Raw genomic sequence first — 21,242 nt, 5'->3', positions numbered from 1 at the left:
TAGTTTACAAGTCAACCTAAAATATAAACGCTCACAGATTTCTGAGGGCACAAACATTTACTCATAACACGTAATGTTATAGAAAGCCAGCTGTGGTGTGATATAGAGAATACTAGAACTGAAGTCAAAAGTCTGCTCAAATTCCTAGTCTGAGTGCCAGCTATGTTAGAGCAATGGGCATTGGACTGAACCTCCTGCTATAAACTACTATAAAGGTGAACAAACATATGAGGCAACTCTCTTCAGACAATAGCAAGTGCAAGACTGCTTTCTGGTCTTCTACCTCGAGTCCATTTCCTGAGCCTGTCACAGAGAGCCAGAGTTTGAGCAGGCATAAAGTCCCACTGAGCTAAGGAGGCAGAGGTCAGAGCTTGACGACTTCTAGGTGAAGTGGCTAGAATCTGCAGAGCAGAGCCTTGGATAGGGGGAGCTACGCAGAGTTGGGCCCCAGAAGTCCATGGCGGGGGTTCCCTGCTACTTTATAGCTGAGGGCTAGGCTATAAATACACAGGGTGATGTCACCTGAGGCTTACTAAATAGCTACTTAGGGGTTGAGAACAGAACTGACTAGTGGTATGAGAGGAAGAGCTGTCCTGGGGACATTAGAATTTGGCCTTGCCAGAGTAGGGAGATTGCCTTAACACCTCATTAATACCCTTAAGCGTCTAGCTGAGACACCACAGAAAGGCTTTGCCTTAGGAGGTAGACTCATCCTAACAAGATCTGCAAGAGGGACAGAATTTGGAGGCTGAATCCTGCCAACTTAGAAAGGCTTAGGCAACACTTTGGACTTCCTTCAGATCCTTGCAATTAAAGCAAAAAGCCAAGCCTATATAAGTTCAACATGATCTGCCAATAACTGAACTGCCTGCTGAAACAAGAACCAACATTCTCCTGCGGAAATAAACAAATCTAGAGTCTTTATAATGTACTCTCTCTAGTGTCTGGTGTTAAATCAAAAATCACCACTCATACAAAGAAACAAAAATGCGATCCCATAGTCAGGAAAAAAAAGGCCACAGAAACTGAACCCAAGGTGGTTCAGATATTGGACAGAGACTGTACAGCAGCTATTATAACTATTTCAAAGAGATAAAGAAAAATACGTTCAAAAGGAGTAAACAGAGAATCTCAGCAGAGAACTGGGAACTACACAAAAGAACCAAATGCAATTTCTAGAACTGAAAAGTAGTGAATTGAAAACTTCACTTGGTAGATTTAACAGCAGACTGAAATCAGATCAATAGAGACTATGCAATCTGAAAAACAGAGGAAAATGGAAGAAAAATAAAGTCTCAAGGACTATGGGAAAAAATAAAGTGGTCTAGTACATATGTAATTAAAGTCCCAGAAGGAAAAGAGAGTTAGAATAGGGCCCCCCAAAAATTGGAAGATATAATGGTTTAAAAAAACTTCCCACAAGAGTATAAAGCAATTATATTCCAATAAAGAGCTTAAAAAAATTTAAAAACTAAAATAATTTTTAAAAAAATTCCCAAATTTGATGAAAAACACTTGCTTACCAATCCAAGAAAATCAACAAACCCCAAGTAAGATAAATATAAAAAGAACCACACCTAGGTACATAGCACAACTGCTGAAAATCAAAGATTAGCTCTTGAAAGTAGCTGGAGGAAAAAAAGGACACATTATATATAAAGGAATAAGAGTAATAGAAGGTGCTAATATCTCATGAGACACAATAGAGGCCAGAAGAGAACAGACCACTATCTTTAAAGTGCTGAAAGAAATTTAATCTCTAACAGTTATTTATACTTCTTGGACAAATCAAATCACTACTACTCTTAGATGTCCTCATATCTAAAATGAGAATGACACCTGCCACACATTGTTAAGAGTCTCAAATGAGATGAAACATGTGAACTTCTCCAGAATTGTAAAATACTATTTAAATGGTTAGGTATCATTATTGCATACATATAGGTGCAGACTCACATGAGCCTATGTACCCAAAAGAATAGAAAAGGGCAAACCAATATCAACCTTATTCGGTCTTGAAATAGAAGCTACTGATGCCCAATTCAGCCTGTCAGCCAAGGATGATACCTGTCTTCTAGTAGGAGGGCTGACATCTTGCAAGAAGGAAATTCAGCACAAAAGATTAAAGCCCCACTCGATAATTAAGAACAACTCTCTATAGTATAGCTACATTATTTGAAATGCTAAAAATTCCCAAAATATCAGATCTATTCATAAGAAAAAATGCATTATTCATGCCACCACTTACTTCCAAATGTATCTATAATTAACAGTTGACTATAGCTTGTTGTTTAGGTAGCCTTCTCCCCTTAAAATTATTCTAGACTAGTAAGTTCTAAAAAGTGACCATCTATTCAGGTTGCAATGTGAGTCCATCCTTCTATTGCCTACTTGGTTGGTGAGACCGAACTTTTATGTATGACTGGCTAGATTCTGCAACGACAGTCTCCTTGTCTTTAACTGCACCCCCACGGTCTACGACATAGGATTATATTAGCTATGGCAAGGCAATTTTGCCAAAGTAATGCTTTCATCTGATTATGCATACAAACGTAACCAAGGATGGTTTTAAAGAAAATCTTTGTCCCATTTAAGGAAGTATATATAAGTGTTAAACTTGATGATCATCAGAATCACCTAGAGAGCTTTTTCAAAATATAGGTTCCTCAGCTCCATCAAAACGTTAACTTTCCAGTAGGTCTGGAGCCCAGAAACTTGTATTTTGAAGAATTTCCCCAGGTAATTCTGATGAGCAGCCAGATCTGGTCTAAAACAGACAGCAGACAAATACCATACACACACACACACACACTCATTCTCATTCTTTCCCTCTTTCTCACATTCTCTCTTATCAGCTTCTGAAAAGAAAGAGCTCACTCTAATGAGAAATTCCTATTACTTTTTTGCTTCTCATAATTTACACTAAAATTTGGTGCAGTCAGCCTTAACACAAACTCTAAAACAATAAAACGCTAGGTTACCTGGAACATCTCATTGATTCCTTCTCCAGTTTGAGCCGAAGTTTCGAAGTACAGGAACCCTTTGCTTTCAGCCCAAAGACGTCCTTCACTTTCATCAACGCAGCGGTGCTTAGCACAGTCGATCTGAAATTGAAAGTTGGGGGCGTGGGGAGAGACGATTCCAACCTCGTCCCACCAGAAAAGGCCCAGTGAGGTTTCTGTCAATCCTTTGCTGAGGCAAAAACTATTCTTAAGTGAACCCCAGCACTAGTATATAAAATAGCAGGACCAAAAAAGATAGAAAAAATTACTAATACTGACTGTGGACTGATTTTCTGTGGCAAAACCACAAGTGCCTGATAACCAGCATCTTCCCCCGAGAAAACTGCCGCTGCTCACGTCTGTGAAAGTTGGCTTCGTCACACCTGCCACGCTCGAGGGCCACGGTCTGCCTTCCACGCTTTTACACAGTCCACGTTTCACCTGATTGCTGCCCCTCTACCAATCAGGTCAGAGTGCGATTATTAGGCTCCGCCTCCCCTGCTCAGGCACCCATATCCGTCCCCAAGTACGGCACCAGGAAAACAAATGGATAAAAATCCTGATGTGCCAGGTTTTGTTTTTAGGGACCGATGTTTTGAAAAGCTATTGATGCCTACATCAGCAGATTACAGAATTTTTTTCTTTTTATTTATTCCCCAAAACTCAGAGCTGCACTCTTCCCATAATGAAACTGGAAAGTTGAGCATACCCTTTCCAAAGCAGTTACCTTGTTGGCACACACTGCAAATACAATATTTTCCATGTTTCCATGAGGTCCAAGATCCTGCTTCATTTCTGCCAGCCACGCATCAAGAGCATCAAAGGAATCTTTCTGCCCAACATCATAGACAAGTATCACACCCTGTGTGTCCTTGTAAAATTCATTACGAACCTTTACATAAAAGAACAGATGCACAAAATGCAGGTATTGTGATTTTATAAAAGCATATCTCACAGTCATTAACTTAGCAAAGTGTGTTCTTTTTGTGTATTCATAGTGTTTACTAATTGTACTACTGGTCTTTGGAGGACTTTTTATTAGTCTATTAGTACAGTCTATTAGTACAAAGGACTTGCAATGGAACTAACAGCCTCCTTCCCCACCCCTCTTCATCTCCAGGTCCACTCCCCAGAGGCAATCAATCTTTAATTGTTGTTAGTAGGCCTTTAAAAGAACTCAAATTATACAGAGTTCTCCTTAGGAAGAACTAGGAAGGTGAGTGAACAATTAAAAAGAACTTAAGGCAAAAATGACACGAGTATCAGCAACAGCTACAGTCATTTATAGATCACATCCCAAAGCTGCCTTCCCCCAGGATGCTAGGCAGATCTTCCCTATGGCTCTTGGGTCTCTACAGCAACTCTAGAACTCTAAGCTCCGAGTGTTGGTGTAATGTAGTGGAAAGGAGCACGGGCTCTGGAGTCAGCTCTGGGTTCACACCTACTTACTAGTTGTGTGATCTTGGGCAAGGCACTTAACCTCTCTGCGTCTCAGTTTCCTCATCTGTAAAATGGGGATAATACTACTTACTCCACAGGGTTATGATGAGGATTGAATGAGATAATGAAGGCAGAGCACCTACATGGTGCCTGGAAAACAATGTGTATCAGCACCTTCTCCCTTCCTTCCTTGCATTCATTCTCTGATTGTCCTCCTTTGATATTCTTATTAGAAATGGCAACTGACCTCTGGGGCATATCTTCAGTTCTGGGGAGAGGCAGCATGAAGTACAAGGCGCACTAAAGTGGCAGAGGCGCTAACGTGACAGGTTAGGCAGATAAGGAACAATATTGACAGGCGGGGGGTTTCAGGTCAAAATTCCAGTAAGAATCTTGACAGAAGCCATGTATTATATGTTCTTTTCAGAAAAATTCCAGTAAGTACTCAGACTCATGCTGGATATGCAGTAAGAACGAAGACATCTCTCACACGTTTGGCATGAAGGTTTCTGAGCATAGAGACACACCTAGACCAAGAATGTAAGTGTCTCTTAACTTACAGAAACATAGAAAGCTATCCCCTAAAATCAAAACCAGCAAAATCAGAACAAATTTAACGTGCTGAAGTCCAGGAAGGTGTCTGCTCCCCTCAGGCCTCAGCGCTTTGCTCTCCTGCAGGAGTTACAGCGGAATTTTCCCTCCTGTCCGGAAGCTCCTGCGGCCTCGGCTCCCACACACCACACTCTCCAGGTTCTTAACTGATCTCTCTTCCACCAACTCCTCTCCTCTCCACAGCTCCCACTCCAGTCCGCTGCCACAATTCCAAACCCTGTCCTGGGCCCTTGTCCTTTCTTTGTTATCCTTCCTCCCAACTCAGCAAAATCAACCATGTGCACAGCTTCAACTGTGAGAACCTCCACGCTGAGCCTTTTCATCTGCGCTTCCAGACCCGAATTTCCAATTAGCTGAATGTCCCGTAGGAACCTCAGATTCAATCTGTACAACAGGAAACTCTCCAATTCATTCCTACCTAAACTTTCCCTCTCTTGAACCCCTAGTGATGAAAGTAGCACACCCTTCTCTGAGACACTCAGGTCGAAAGCCTGGTGTTAACCTTTGCTGCTCTCCTGCCCTTTGCTCAGCAGATTCAAACAACCCTGTAAAAACTGTCTCTGCCATGCTTCCTGCACTATCACTCTCTTTCCATTTTCTTTGCCAACATTATCTCCTGACTGCACGACCGCAAAAGTCTTCCTAGCAACATTATATATTGTGCACATGTTATCTTTTTAAAGCCCTGGCTCAAAAATTCTTTAGTGTTTCCCTACTGCCCACCCTCCAAAGTTCAAACTCTTTTAATTGATATTAATGGTTTCTGATCAGTCCTCCACCAACCTCCCAGCCTTGTCCCCACTCCTGTCTCCTGTACTTCAAACTGGATAATCTCTCATTCCTGAAACCTGCCCTATGGCTTCCTAACTCCATCTGGAAAGCTCTTCATCTTTCATTTTCCAGGTCTAGTTATAATACCATATCTCGCATGTAGCTTTTTATTCCCCCTTTCTCACCATCTAATCCCCTCCACCTGCAAAACACAATGCTATCTCTATATTCCCTGGGATACCACAGCACTTTGTATGTCTAACAGCACTCATGTCACTTCCTATCTAGTTTCATAGTTACTAGCATATCCAGCTGTCTTCCCCACTAGCCTGTAAGTGGCGTGAAGGCACACATCATCTCTGTGTCACCCCCTGGGCCTAGCAGGTATAAGTATTTGTGTAATCAAATGGCTAAATGTGCTATAGTAGAGAACAAAAGTAGAGGCCAAAGGAAAAGAAAGAATTCCAAAATGCAGATCATGCTGTCCAGAGGGAGATTTGTGTGTAAAAAGAGAATTAAATAAGCTCAATGGATTTCCCATTCAAGGGACTCAAGTTCAAGTCTGGGTTCAGCAACTAGCTACCTATGTCATCTTGAGTACGTGACTTTATTACCTCAAGCCTTAATTTCCTCATCTGTAAAATGGAAAGGTTAAAGCTGATGCCTCAGTGGTCCCCTAGAGTTCGATTACTCTTATCTCAGCATTCTACTGTTAGTCCTGGCAGACTTGTAGTATCCAAAGTTTAATTAAATAGGATGCTAAGGGGACTGGGAGTATTGAATTTTAAAGCAGAGATGGTAAACTTTCTAGTTTGTAGGTTAGAGAAAGCTGTTAGTTTAATATCACTCAGGCCTCAGAAAGTTTTAATAGACCCACTAATGCATCCCAATAAACCCCAAAATTCAGCTGTGTGCACCAGTGGAAGCAAGACTCGTGGTAAGATACAGGCCTTCATTCTCCCGGGCGGGAGTCCCCTCTCTGACACTTTCCTCTAAGATTGCTATCTGACACACTAAGCAGACTGTCTTTTCTCAGCAGGCCCTTTGGGTAAACCTGTCAAATGGACTGGTGACAATGGAAGTTTCAACGGAGGACAGACGCTAAGGATTGGAGGAAGCCAGGGACCCCGAGAACGGCTATGGGTGCTTCAATAGATGTGTGCTGAGCAAGGGTGTACTTTGGCCAGGTTAGGGCTTAGAAAGAAGATGATGGCTTTGGTCTTGTCAGAAAGGAGGGTTTGAACTACAGACAGCAAACATTTGACAGAAAAGGATAGATCAAGGCTATTTTGGAGAAAAGGTACTTCAGAAGTGGTGATTTCAAGATGCTTCTATTAATTATACGTCTATTTTTGTGAGATGCTGGAAAAAAGCTATCACAATTTTGGGTTGCATTAATAAGAGTCTAGTGTCTAATGACAGAAAGTAACAGAACACTCAGTCTTTTTCACTAGTTAGACAATATCTGGAATGTTGTGTTCAGTTCTCAGCTCCCCGTCAGCTAACTAGATAGGGGTTATCCACAAAGGATGCTGATTGGTCTAGCTGTGGTAGGAATAAAAAATGTTTTAGCTGGAAAGGTGCAGATTCACAAATATTAGGAAGGCTCTCTTGTAGAAGCACAGACTTAGTCTATGTTGCTTCAAAAACAAGGCCAGAATCAGTGGCAAATTCAAAGGAAGGCAGCCTTCATAACAGAGAAGCTGTTCATGTAGAGTTTTTAACTTTGTAAAGGATTAACTCGTGAAGTAGTGAGACCCTATCATTAGAGATACTCATTCTCCAAACTCTAACAGCATGCACCACTCAAAACTGTCCCGTGTATGATATTGTCCCTGGATTCCCACCAACCTACATAACTCTTACTTCTCTATCAAAGCTCAGTTTAAATGTTGCTTCCTTCAACAGGATTTCCTGACCTTTCAGATAAGCGAGGTGTGGCTATTAAGTGCTCCCAAGCATTCTGTCCTTTGTTTAACAAGTGTCTTCTCTGACATATATTTATGTGTCATGAAAACAGGGTCTGTGTATTTCCAGTGTGCAGCACAGACACTGGCATACTGTTATCTGATGAATGAATGATGGCCGTCAATCAGGAATGCTACAGAGAGAAATCCTACAATGACACAAGTCTGGACCACATTAATTCTCAGGCGTCTTCTAACTCTCCATTTACATGACTTTGGTGTAATCTGAGATTTATGCTAGCATTTCTGGCAGTTAGAATTTATGTCAAACTTGTGGTCACCTAGAGCCTCCATTTCTTTTTCACTGACAATATTCAACACTTGTGAAATTGATTTAGTCCACTATAAAGCTTCACATTTAAAAGGAATTCATTTTACCAAATATTTGGGTGTATTCACAAGATGGAAGATTACATAGCCATTAAAAGTTACATTTTCTAAGTCTAGGAAACACATACATGTATAAGACACACAATTACTGAATCCATTAGGACATAAGGCTCTGGAAAGACCTGACAGAAGAACCCCAGTATGCTATCAGATATTCAAAGAGAAAACCAACAGAAATTGAAAACCAAAACAGAACAAAACAGAAACAAAAGCAAAAACAAACAAACAAACAACACCTTACACATACAAACACTAATCCAGGGAGATACTGAAAGCTAGGATTAAATATAAAAAAGAGCTAGAGTACCACCAGACAGAATGGAGATTCTCAGAATGAAATTAGACAATTGTACTAAGAACTAAGATAAAGACAAAAACCTAATATTAAATACCAAGGCGGTGTGTCATCTGGAGAATAGAGCAAGGAGTCTGAGCAGATCGATAGTGTTGCTTATAAGTATGTTAAGATAAAATAAACTAAAAATGGATGGAAGACAGGGGAACAGAAGAGCGTAGTGTGACTGGAAATATGCAAATAAAAAGAAGGGAATAGAAATGTATAAAAGATAGAGATGAAAGGAAGGTAGGAAAGATATATAGTCCGGACTACCAAAAACTTAGCTAGAAATAGACGTATATAAAAAGGCTAAAAATAAAAATAGAATAAAAAATATGTTATAAAACTTGTAGATGCCTTAGGACTAAGATCGTAATTAATAAAGAAAAAAAAAGTTACATTTCCTCTGGGAAGATGGAGTAGGTGTGCTTTTCCCTGTTATTTCCGCTGAGTACAAGCAAAAATCCTGGATGTTATATATAAAACATACAAGGACTTCTCTGGCGGTCCAGTGTTTAAGACTGCACTTCCACTGCAGGGGGCATGGGTTCGATCCCTGGTTGGGGATCTAAGATCCTGCATGGTGCACGGCGAGGCCAAAAAAACAAACAAAAAACCAACAACCAAAAAACAGAAGATGACTCTGGAAGGTGAGGAGAAAAAGGCAGACAAGCTAGGTACCTTGGGACCTGAGGAATGACACAGCAGTAAGTCTCTTAGGTTTTCTTTTGCCTCATGTATCCAAAACTTAGAGCTGCAGAAGTACAACTTGAAAATGCAAATGGGTACAGACCACTAAAAGCCTAACAAAAGCCTGCTCTCTTTAGTGAAGGACCAGGAAAGACCAAAAAACCTTAGATGATAACCACTCTACCTTAGCCTGACACCTCAGAAAAACTATCTCACCATCAGCACGCACTCAAGCAAAGCCTGAGTGGAAATTTTAGAAAAATAAATTATTGAAAATTAGAATGACTAAAATTAAAAGGACCTCCCTGGCAGAGTGGTTAAGACTGTGCTTCCAATACAGGGAGTGCAGGTTCAATCCCTGGTCAGGGAACTAAGATCCCATATGTGGAAAAAATAAATAAATAAATAAATTTTAAAAATAAAAGCTTAGTATTATAGTTGGGCTCAACAGTGGAAAGAATCAGTGAAATGGAGGGCAAAACAATAAAAATTACCTAATCTGAACAACAGAGAGCAAATAAATTAAGAAAAGAAAGGGAAAAAGAGAAAGAAAGAAAAAAAAAGAAAAAGAACAGAGCCTCAGGGACCTGTGAGACTATAAGAAGATCAGAGTCTGGGAAGGAGAGGAGAAACAGGTGAGGCTGAAAAAGTACTTAAAGAAATAATGGCTGAAAACTTCCCAGATTTGGCAAGAGCCACAAACCTACAGATTCAAGAAGCTAAGAAAACTCCAATCGGGAAAAACTCAAAGAAATCCATGACAGTAGACAGTATAATTAAACCTCTAAAAACTAGAGACAAAGGAAAAAAATCATGAAAGCAGTCAGAGAAAAAAAATGACACCTCTCCGAACCTATTGATAATTAAATTAACCTTCCCAATAAATATCCCCCTCTGTCAGAAACCCCACTCTTCCCTGAGAGTGGTGAAATTATAGGGGTAAGATGCTCAGTGAGTACAAGAGCTGGTCTCAAAACAACAAATGATAAGAAAATGTAAGTAGAGAAAAGGAAAATTATCATATGAGAAGTGATTCTCATGTAACACAAAATGACTCTGTTATAGTGTTCAAGATAAATTAGAGAAAAAAGCAAAGTAGGAATTTTTCTGTGATAGGTACTATTTTCCCCTGAAATACAATGCTTTAAAAACTGCTGCTTTCTTAATGCAAAACTGAAACAATTTTACAGTAGAAATTTCTAAGTTTAAGATGAAATGGACCTGATCTCATATAAAAAAGTATTGACGATGTTAAAAAAAAAAAATTGGGGGGGGGGGTACATTTCAAATGACAGCAGATTTTTCATCAGAAACCATGAGGCCAGAGAAAAGAAGCACACTATTTTTCAAGTGTTGGGAAAAAAAAAATCATAACTGAGCAGGACCCTGTGGGGCCTTTTCAGGACAGACCCCTTCCCTATATCCTCTGCTGCAGCTCCTCTCTGAAGTACCTAGATAACAGTATCTGATGCACACTTCCTGAGTTGTTTAACAGATGCTAAAACCACCACCAGTGAAAGAAATTAACTACTTGATGATCATAAGCACTAAGCCCCCCAGACCTACTGGCGCCTAAGGATTGGTAATGTCAACCCCCTGTCCTGTTACCTCACCATCAACCAGTCAGAGAACTGTGCACGAGCTGATCACAAACCCCGTGAGAGGCCCCCACCTCACCTTGCCTTTAAAAATGCTTTGCTGAAACCCTTCGGGGAGTTCGGGTTTTTTTTCTCCAGCATTAGCTGTCCTGGACTACTTGCTTGGTGCCCTGCAATAAATGCTGCATTTTCCTTCACCACAACCCACTGTCAGTAGAACTGGATTTACTACGCACAGGCGAGCAGACCCAAGTTTGGTTTGGTAACAATATCAACCCAGAATCCCATAACCAGCAAAACAACCACTTCAGGACCAAAGGAGAAACCAAAACATTAGCAATAAAGAAAAACTAGGAGACTCTGTTGTCAGCATGCTACACTAAAAGAATGGCTAAAGGAGTCCTCTAAAAAGAAAGAAAATGATAAAAGAAGGAGCCTTGGAACATAACGAAGGATGAAAGAACAGAGTAAGCAAAAATATGGGTGAATACAATATGCTTTCCTTCTCTCTGAAGTGTTCTAAATTATGTTGGACAGTTAAGCAAAAATTAAATAAACACTGCTGTGGTTCTAATATATGTAGAGAAAATATTTTAAGACAATTATTTTATAAATGGCAGAGGAAAAAGGGATGTAAAAGGAGGAAAAGTTTCTACACTCCACTCATTGTTAAAGTGACACCACCAGTAGACTGTGATAACTTACACAGTGTAATAACTAGAGTATCCACGAATAAAGCTATGCATAAAGCTTTACTCAAAAACACGACAGACACATGAAAATGGAATTCAAAAAGTGTTCAAGTAACCCCCAGGAAAGCAGGAAAAAGAAAATAGAAATGAAAAATAGAAAACAAACAAAAAAATAGTAGACTTAAGCCCTAACATATCAATAATTACATAAAAGTAAGTGGTCTAAGGGCAGAAATTTGAATAATACAGTAAAAAAAAAGACTGAATTATGTATTGTCTTATAAGCAAGTCCCTTCAAAATAATGATATAAGCAGGCTGAAAGTGCAAGGATAGAAAAAGATGTATCATGCAAACATTAACCAAAGGAAAGCAGAAATGTTTATATTAATATCAGATAAAATAGACATTAGAAAGAAAATTACCAGAGAGGCAGGGGAACAGTATATAATAATAAAATTATATAATTAAGACATAGCAGTCCTAAATGTATATGCACCAAACAAGAGAGCTGCAAAATATGTGAAGCAAAAATCAATAGAAGTGAAAGGAGAAACAGACAAATCCACAATTACAGTTGGAAACTTCAAAACCCCTCTTTTAGCAACTGATAGAACAACTAAACAGAAAATCAGCAAGGATATAAAAGAATTCAACAACACCACTGACCAACTGGCTCTAATAAATATTTATAGAACGCTTTATCCAACAGTAGCAAAATATACATTCTTTTCAAGCACCCATGTCACATATACCAAGACAGACCACTTCCTGGGCCATGAAAAAAAAAAACCTCAACAAATTTAAAAGAATTGAAATCATATACTGTGTTCTCTGATCACAATGAAATCAAACTAGAAATCAATTAACAGAAAGGTAACAGGAAAATTTCTAAACACTTGGAAAGTAAACAACACACTTCTAAATAACCCATAGGTCAAACAGAAAATCTCAAAGGAAATTAGAAAAAAACTGAGAATTTATAATACTAAATGCACACATTAGAAAAGCAGAAAGTCTCAAATCAATAATCTAAGCTCCCACTTCAAGAACCTAGAACAAGAAGAGCAAAATAAACCCAAAGCAAGCAGAAGGAAGGAAACCATAAAGATAAGAGCAGAAGTGAAATGGCCAAACTAGAAAACAGTGAAGAGCCTCCTTAGGGAAAATGAAAAACCCACGGAAGGAAAAACAAAAGAGAATGGCCGTGAGATTGATTTTGAGACTACTTGGGACTGATAAGCACATGAAAGTAAACCAAGTGAGGCTGCTTTATCTTCTTCTGGGGAGAGAGCACACATGACTGAGGACTGCGCTGTAAAATCACTGTAGAACCCTGCTATGAAGGGTTTATTTCTGAATTAAGTCCCAGGATGAATGTAATTACCTTTTCACAATCTGGGCTAAGGCACAAAGTAAAAAGCAACAGTCCTTTGAAGGTTAAAATGTCTAAGTGTTTGAAACATTAGCAATAAAATTTCGTACCACTATTTAAGGGGATAGCGCAAAAGACCAACAGGTATTCATTAAGTTAAGGCTCAGAAGGAAAGCCACAAACACCAGGTATATTTACCTATTTTTATTTATTTATTTATTTATTTATTTATTATTTATTTAATTTATTTATTGGCTGCATTGGGTCTTTGTTGCTGCACAGGGGCTTTCTCTAGTTGCTGCGAGCGGGGGCTACTCTTCATTGTGGTGCGCAGGCTCCTCATTGTAGTGGCTTCTCTTGTTGTGGAGCACAGACCCTAGGCACGTGGGCTTCAATAGTTGCAGCACATGGACTCAATAGTTGTGGCGCATGGGCTTAGTTGCTCCGTGGCATGTGAAATCTTCCCAAGGCAGGGCTCAAACCCATGTCCCCTGCACTGGCGGGTGGATTCTCAACCACTACGCCACCTAGGAAGTCCAATTTACCTATTTTTACACATGACTTGCACGTTGATTGTTTCGATAATTTGGGATCTTTCCTTCAACCCATTGACAATACTAGATATAAGTTTTCTCAAAAAGTCTTTCTTACCTCGTAGAAGAAGGGATGTCCAGCCATATCAAAGATGTTAACTTTGATTTCTCTGTCTCTGACTTGTACCCTGAAATGTTCAAATGCAAACAATCCCAAAGAAGGTCATGGCTTCTGTATTTCATATCAATACCATTTGTCGCTTCTGAATTTCAAAAGGTTATGTATATTAAATTTAAAAGAGGCTTTCTTAGTGCCTCTTTGTGATTCCAGATAACCTATACAACAGGAGCTGACAATTTGGCAGGAGCCTCCTGTTTTAAGAACCCTGAACTCACTTGGAATAAGCATCCTCGTTTAGCTTCACTTTACCTGGACACTTCAGCCCACACCCCGTAATAAACAAATAGTAGCTATTACTGTGGTGCTAAAAAAAATTGATTTGGGACAGTAGGAGCAAGATGAAGGAAAATAAAATGTTTTACTTCACTTAGTAAGACATCTTAATTACTATTGGTTTTGCTTGGTTACCATGCAGTAGAATAAACAGTACAAATAAATAGTACAAAATAAATAGTATAAAGATGTATATTATTAACGTTGATTGTTTAATTTTCTTATGATCTTCATTTGAACAAGGACGATAGTCAATTTGTTTTCAGAAATTTGGAAATACAGAAAAGAACAAAAAAGGAAATAACCATTCATGTTAGAACTTACTTGCTTCTCGTCCTTTTATATTTTTTAAAGACAAATCACTATTGGAAAATGAACGAATGAAGCATTACAAAGAATTCAAACACTAAAGTGCAAATATGAAACTTTAAAAGTTATCCCACCACAACTAAGACCCGACATAGCCAAAATTTTAAAAAATAAACATTAAAAAAAAAAAGTTATCCCAAATCCTACTACCCAGGAAAAAAACCTTCATTAATACAGATGAACATTACTGTAGATGTCTTTCTATACACAGATAAGACTGATAGACATAAATATTTTTATAAAATTGGGACTATATTTAAGATAAAAGCATAAAATTTACATTTCATTGAATTTAACAGAAGAGAAAAAAAAAAGAAACTGAAGTAAACTGGGAGGAATTGTTGAGCTTTAAATATAAATGCTCTTCACCACAGAAATAGTTTTTCCTAAAAGATTCCTCTAAAGTTAAGAATGGAGACTACTAACAATAAATTAACAGATTAAAGTTATGTTTTTTAAGTAACATGTTTCAGTTTAGACAGCATTGATAAGATTCCTTCCCATGAACTACAAGGACAGCAGCACCTGCTCTCAATGTTTCTATACCAGCTCCTGGTTTATTTATGACTATTATTCCCTGTCCAAGTTTATAACATCCACTTTCCATTTTTTTCCCACTTTCTATCTTGAAACCATAATTCCTACAGTTGCTTTATATTACTCGTCTGTTTAAATCAAACTAACCACTAATCACCTTATCATGATTTCTTCATTTCTGAATTCTCTGCCATATCTCACCAGTTCTAAGGTGCACATTTTTCATTTTAACATCTGTGAAATCAGGATCCATCTTATAAAAGAGAGGGTGAGAACAGGAAAACAAGACAAAATAATAACGGAGTTTGAGAGCATCTGCATTAGATCTTGTATAACAATTTGTATTAGAAAGTTTTGCCAGGCAGCCGCTGAGAAGGGATGCAACTGAAGTTTATAAAATCAGGAGGTAACACAAATGTGTTCACAAATTGAAACTCGATAGAGGTCAATTTAATTCAGGAGTCTGACAGAGGAAATTACCTTAAGAAAAATGGTAATTCGTTACCTCAAGCCAGTGCTTTCCTAAATTGTGGCCTGAAGACCACCTACACCATAATTATGGAAAGAGGGGGAGGGTATTTAAACTTCGAGTCCTGTGCCCCACCTCAGACACATGAATCAGAATCTTAGTGGAAAGGAATCTTCATTTTTATAAACTCTACAAGCAATTCTTTTTTTTTTTTTAACTAATATTTGTCCTTAGCTCTACAAGCAATTCTTAACTATACTGCAATTTGAAGGATGGTGTGGGCTTCTATTGTTTTGACCGCCCAAAGAGTACCCCTCCTTCTTCTCCCAACGGTGGTTTAAATGGGTTCTTCCATCTTCTTTTTTGATGCCACTCTGCTGGCCACAGCTAACAGAGCTGGGGAAAGGCACCTGTCCCCACCTGAACAATTGAAACCTTCCCTGGAATTTTAAAATTTGAGATTAGCTTTGGAAAGCCTGAGAGCTACTGGCAGCTGTGGAGAGGAAGCCAAAAGGTAGAGACATGTCTTGAAATGGCTATATTCTCTCCCTAGTTCCAGTGATCTCTGAGGCCCAGCTACATACTTATAATTGGATTATGTGAATTGTTTAATATACCTTTTTGTTTGTTTGTTTGAGTTGGGTTTTTGTCAATCATACCCTCCTCCTCATCATGGGACAAAAAAAAAAAAAAAAAAATTCAACCAGAAACAGAATACTGTCAACACTCCGTATTGGCAGGTTCTGTATCCATGGATTCAACTAAACTTGGATCAAAAATATTCAGGAAAAAAAAATTCGTAAAAGTTACGAAAAGCAAAACTTAAATTTGCTGCGAGGTGGCAACTATTTACATAGCATTAACATTGTACTTACAACTATTTACATAGTATTTACATTGTATTATGTATTATAAGCAATGTAGAGATGATTTAAAACATCGAGAGGATGTGCATATGTTATACGCAAATACTACATTATTTTATATGAGGGACATCTGCAGATTTTGGTGTCCACAGCGGGTCCTGGACCCAATATCCCTTGAATATTGAGAGACAACTGTAGTCTGCTGAATAAACCACAGTTCTATGGCATAACAAGGTAACTCTCATTTCTCAGATGAATAAATTAGCTACTTACATGGATTCAAAACAAAACTGCCTTAAATAGGATGTCCTACCATATCATTGAAATCCTCTGCCCTGAAGTATCATAGACTCCACCACTTTAGTCTACCTTCTTGAACACTGCCCTCTTATTCTAATGTTGCAAACTTCCTCTTTAGATGTTCTATCTTACCTAACAATTATTTATTGAATATCGACTAAGCATCTGGAGATAATTTATACTAATAGCCCCTTCTTCATGGAGCTTATAATCTAGCAGGAGACATTAAACATATACAAATAATAACAGAGGACAATTTATGCTAAGACCCATGAATAGCAGAGAATTTTAAAATTTCTGTCATTTCCAACTAAAATGAGTCCTAACTGAAAAGGAGGTGTTCAGAAGGCCTTATGGGGAACAGGTACACTTTACACAGGACACTGACATGTGGAGAGATGAGGGGAAAGAACATTTCAGGTGGACAGAATGAACGATGGCACTGAGATACGAAAGTGTGATGACACAAATTCAGTGTGAGTGGAGAGTAAAGCGAGTGAAAGAATGTAATAAGAGAGAAGGGAGGGGCAGGTTGGGGTCAGAACAGTGAGCACCTGATATTCCACCTTTGGGGATGTGCTGTCTACGTCAATTCCACTCTCCCGCAGTGTGATTTCCTGCTAATGTGACCCTGTCTCCCCAAACTCAACCCACCCTCAATTCATCTCCAAATCGATCCCCACTTATACCCAATTTTACTCTTCCCTGATCATTTTTGCTAGACTCCAACAGGCCATAAAGATCACAAAAATGGAAGTTCTCTGATAGAAAATTTTCCACATAATATTTAGACTTTTTGGAGAGAATACTTCAAAATTCTCTTAAAACACACCTGCTAACAGGACTGGCTCATATAGAAACATGCTTCCTGAAAAGCTACATCTGCCACGCAGGCTTTGTGCTCATTGCTCATCACTAGACCCTACACCCCACACAAAGCCTGGCGAACAGAATGTGCTCCATGATGTGATCACTACTATATATAAAGGTCTCATTCCTATCGTCCCCATTTATCTTCAGAATCTCTATTTCAAGACTGATCAGTTTAGAACGGTTCTGAATTTCTATGTAATTTGCAAGCCCAACGAAACAGTATATATACTCACTTTGTGACTCCATAGTCAATTCCAATTGTTGCAAGGTATTTAGACACAAATCTTTTCTCACAGTATCGCTTTATAATACAGCTCTAAAAAGGTAAAAATACATACTTTTAGTAAAGATGCTCTGGGAACATATACAAAATAAGCACGTTTCTCCATTATGGTTTCTTCATTCACCACTATGAGAGACAAAGCTTTTTCAAAAACCAAAACTATAAAATAACTGAAACAAATACTAAAGGTGAAGATTTTAAAGAAAAATTATTTAAAAATTTTCCCCCTAATACCAAATATGGGTATGTTTTCAGTTTAGTGCTCAATCCTTGTTCTCTTTTCTTTTGAAGACCTCTTCTACTCTTACACTTTCAATAATAACACCAAAATATCTGTCTACCTTGACCTTCCTCCCCAGACCACATCCACATCTCCAATATCTACTAGACCAATTTCTACTTAGATGTCCCACTGTTCCACAAACTCAACATGTCCAAAAATGAACTAACCTTATACATAAAAACAGCTCATCCTGTTGACATCCTAGTTCAGTTAATAATACCACCATTTCCCCAATTACAGAGGATTAAATCATTAAAGTCATGTTTGATCCTGAGTCTTTCTAAACCTTGTTTTGAATGTTTCTTCCATCTTTCTCCTCACTTCAATTCCCACTGGTACCACTTTGGGTTTGGTCTTCATCGTCTGCTCCTGTACAACCACAGGAAATTCTTTACTGGTCTTTATGCCTCCTTTCCCTCCCAACTTCAATCAACACTGCACACCACTAATGTTATTTCACCTCCCTGATTCAAAAATCGTCAGTGGCTTCTCACTGCCATGAGTTCAACATCCAAATTCTTTTTGTCCGTTATTTAAGATCCTCCACAATCTGGCCTTAATCTATCTTTTCTGTCTAAACCCTTCTAACATAAACCCTCCATTTCTGCAAAACCCCAAGGCCTGACTTCCTGACTTTTGTCATTACTTTTCTCTCTACTTGGAATGAGCTTTCTCCCTTCTTTCCAAATCTTAGTTATTTATCCTTTAAGGCCCAGTGCAAACTATGAGCTCCCAGGTTATAAGAGATCTTGCCTACTACATCTGAACTCCTCTAATACTTTTTATACACTATATATGTATACAGCACATATACTATATGTGTATATAAATGTATATATAATGTATTTGTTATCAGTTATTCACTGCCTTGTTAGCTTTTCACATGTGCATATTTATTTCTTCAGCAAGACAGTAAACTACTTGAGGGCAAGCACCGGTATTTTACTTCTTTATATCTTATATCTATATCTGAGCAATTAGCTCAGTGCCAATGAAAAACTGAATTAAAATGACTTGTACATTAATAGCAATCCTTAGCACTCATGAAACATAATTTACTTGAAGTGCCGGTAATGAAGCTTATTCTGCTCAAACACTTTCCTGATGAACCTCAATCTAATAAATAGGACAGCTGCTTTAAAAAGTACCTAATTGTGAACTGAAGCGCACTGTGAACAGAAGGAAAATCTTCTTTGCAGTGATGACTGCTTAGAGGCTACACTTTTAAAAAACACTTTACAGCTTGAAAGCACTTCCTGAATGTTTTCTCTCACAGTATCCCAGAAAAATAAATATAGCCTTTTGCTAAATTATTCATGAGATTAAGGGACCTGGAAGTCCTTTAACTCCAGTACACTATTTAAACACTAGTCCTAAGTATTTAAAGAGATACACATCTAATTAACAGTATGAATAACTGCTCCCTATAACCAAAGAGACCGGGTTCCTGGGCCTTAGGATCTTATAAGCTAAGTTAAATAACATAAATACAGGGAGACTTTTTTGCTTTCTCTATTTTTCTTAAATAGATTTTTTTAGGCACTTTTCTTTTTTAATGCAGTTCCAATTAAAATCCTAACCAATTAAAATCTTAAGGTTTGTATCTTTTTTTTTCCTAATAGAATCATCTTACAATTCATATGAAAGAACAGCTATCTGAAAAGAATTAATCAAAGTATGAAAAACAGGAAAGGGGCAGGGCAGTAGAAAGAGCTGGGAATCTGCACTGATAGATATTAAAATACAGTCTGAAACTAATTGAGACAGTATTATACTGGCATAAGAATAAGCAAGTAGGTCAATAGAACAGAACAGAGAGATCAGAAATAGATTCCATTATATATAAAAATTTAACAAGTGACAAAGGTGATTTTAAAGTCAATGGGAGAAAATAATTTATTTAGTAAAACATTACTGGCACAATTGGATATCCACCAAGAAAAAAAATTAAGCTGGGCCCTTAACTTCCCTATATACAAAAATAAATTACAGATGAATTCATGATTTCAGTATTTAAAAATAAAATAATAAACATTTCAGAAGAAAATGTGCAACATATGTACAACCTTAGGGGAACCTTTTCAACTACGAAAGAAAACCCAGAAAGCTATAAAAGACAGGCACAGCCAAAGCAATCTTGAAAAACAAGCAAAGCGGATGGTGGCGAAGTAGAGGGACGTGGAATGCATCCCTCTCCACAGATGCATTGGGAATGCACCAAAAGATGCAACAATTCCCACAGAGAACCAGCTGAACACCAGCAGATGACCTCCGACACCAGAAAGGACCGCAAGGAGTCCGACATAACCGGTAGGGAGGCATCTACGACGGCTCAAAGAGGGTGAAGCGGCGGAGCTGTGGCAGACGGGGGGGAGTGAGAAATACATGGAGGGTCCGCACCGCAGCTCGGCGTTCCTGGACCCAGACGTCAATTCACAGCTGAACAGAGGGTCCGGGAGCGGGAGCGTGGGAGCCAGAGAGCTGGTTCAGGGTGAGAAACATTGTTGCCAGAAAGGTGACGGACCGAGAGGACAGGAGGGAAGAGGTCCGCAAGGAAGAGAGCCTGCCCCAGAGAGCTGCCCGGCCATGATGGCAGCTGGATGCTGCCAGCTCACGGGTGGGCGGAGGGGAGGAGCCGCGGGCACAGCCTCTCTCTCTCTTTCGGCGCCTCTGCAACAGGCAGTGGAGGGACCCCTGTGGGCCACCTAAGGCACTCAGGGATAACAAACACCCTCAGGCCCTTGGGTGGGGCTAGCATAACCCCCGGAAAGCAGCCGAGAGCAGGTTTGGAACGCTGGCAGCAGGGAGGCTGAGGAGAAAAAAAAGAAAGAAAGAAAAAAAAAACCTGGAGAGAGGCCCAACTCTGAGACTTTCTGTTTACACCTGAGCCAGCAGTGTCCCTCCGCAACAGGCACCTCCAAGCCTGACTGAAACAACAGTGTGCCACTGCTCACTCACTCCCAGGGAAAGGAGCCACCACTGTACCCTCTCCCTCCCCACACACCAACGCTTACAGACGAACAATAAAGGAAGCTCTGCTGGTCACAGAATAATGCAAAAAAACCCAAGGAGAGTAGAAGGACACTTACAGCTGAGACTCAAAGGAAACAGAAATATTAGTATCAATCCTATTGAACTGGTCCATTCTGCAATCAGTTCTGGATTTTTTTTTTTCCTTTATTAATTACGATCTTAGTCCTAAGGGATCTACAAGTTTTATAACATAATTTTTTTAATGCTATTTTTTATTCTATTTTTATTTTTTTGCCTTTTTATATACTTCTATTTGTAGCTAAGTTTTTGGTAGTACGGACTATATATCTCTCCTACCTTCCTTTCATCTCTATCTTTTATACATTTCTATTCCTTTCTTTTTATTTGCATATTTCAGTCACACCATGCT

General features: G+C 38.9%; 1 protein-coding gene across 6 annotated transcripts in view; it reads right to left on the bottom strand.

Annotated features, from left to right (window-relative positions):
- DNAJC27 (DnaJ heat shock protein family (Hsp40) member C27) overlaps positions 1-21,242 on the bottom strand; it is a 39,916-nt gene that overhangs the window by 9,694 nt on the left and 8,980 nt on the right. For 4 of the 6 annotated variants that reach the window (XR_009054826.1, XR_009054827.1, XM_057743141.1 and 1 more), the window contains exons 2-5: positions 17,507-17,589; positions 13,524-13,593; positions 3,730-3,894; positions 2,982-3,104 (exon numbers count right to left, since the gene is read on the bottom strand). Coding sequence is in view for 4 of the 6 variants with exons in the window: in XM_057743141.1 (XP_057599124.1) it covers positions 2,982-3,104; positions 3,730-3,894; positions 13,524-13,593; positions 17,507-17,589 (441 nt within the window). In the remaining 2 variants the exon portion in view is untranslated. Of the gene's footprint in view, positions 1-2,981; positions 3,105-3,729; positions 3,895-13,523; positions 13,594-14,922; positions 15,019-17,506; positions 17,590-21,242 lie in introns of those variants that run through there. The other 2 variants (XM_057743142.1, XM_057743143.1) reach the window with 2 other exon arrangements.

Source organism: Hippopotamus amphibius, chromosome 7 (genome assembly GCF_030028045.1).
Source record: "Hippopotamus amphibius kiboko isolate mHipAmp2 chromosome 7, mHipAmp2.hap2, whole genome shotgun sequence".
Taxonomy (NCBI): Eukaryota; Metazoa; Chordata; class Mammalia; order Artiodactyla; family Hippopotamidae; genus Hippopotamus; species Hippopotamus amphibius.
The sequence above is the reverse complement of the archived record's forward strand: the minus strand, read 5'-3'. Positions and strand labels throughout refer to the sequence as shown.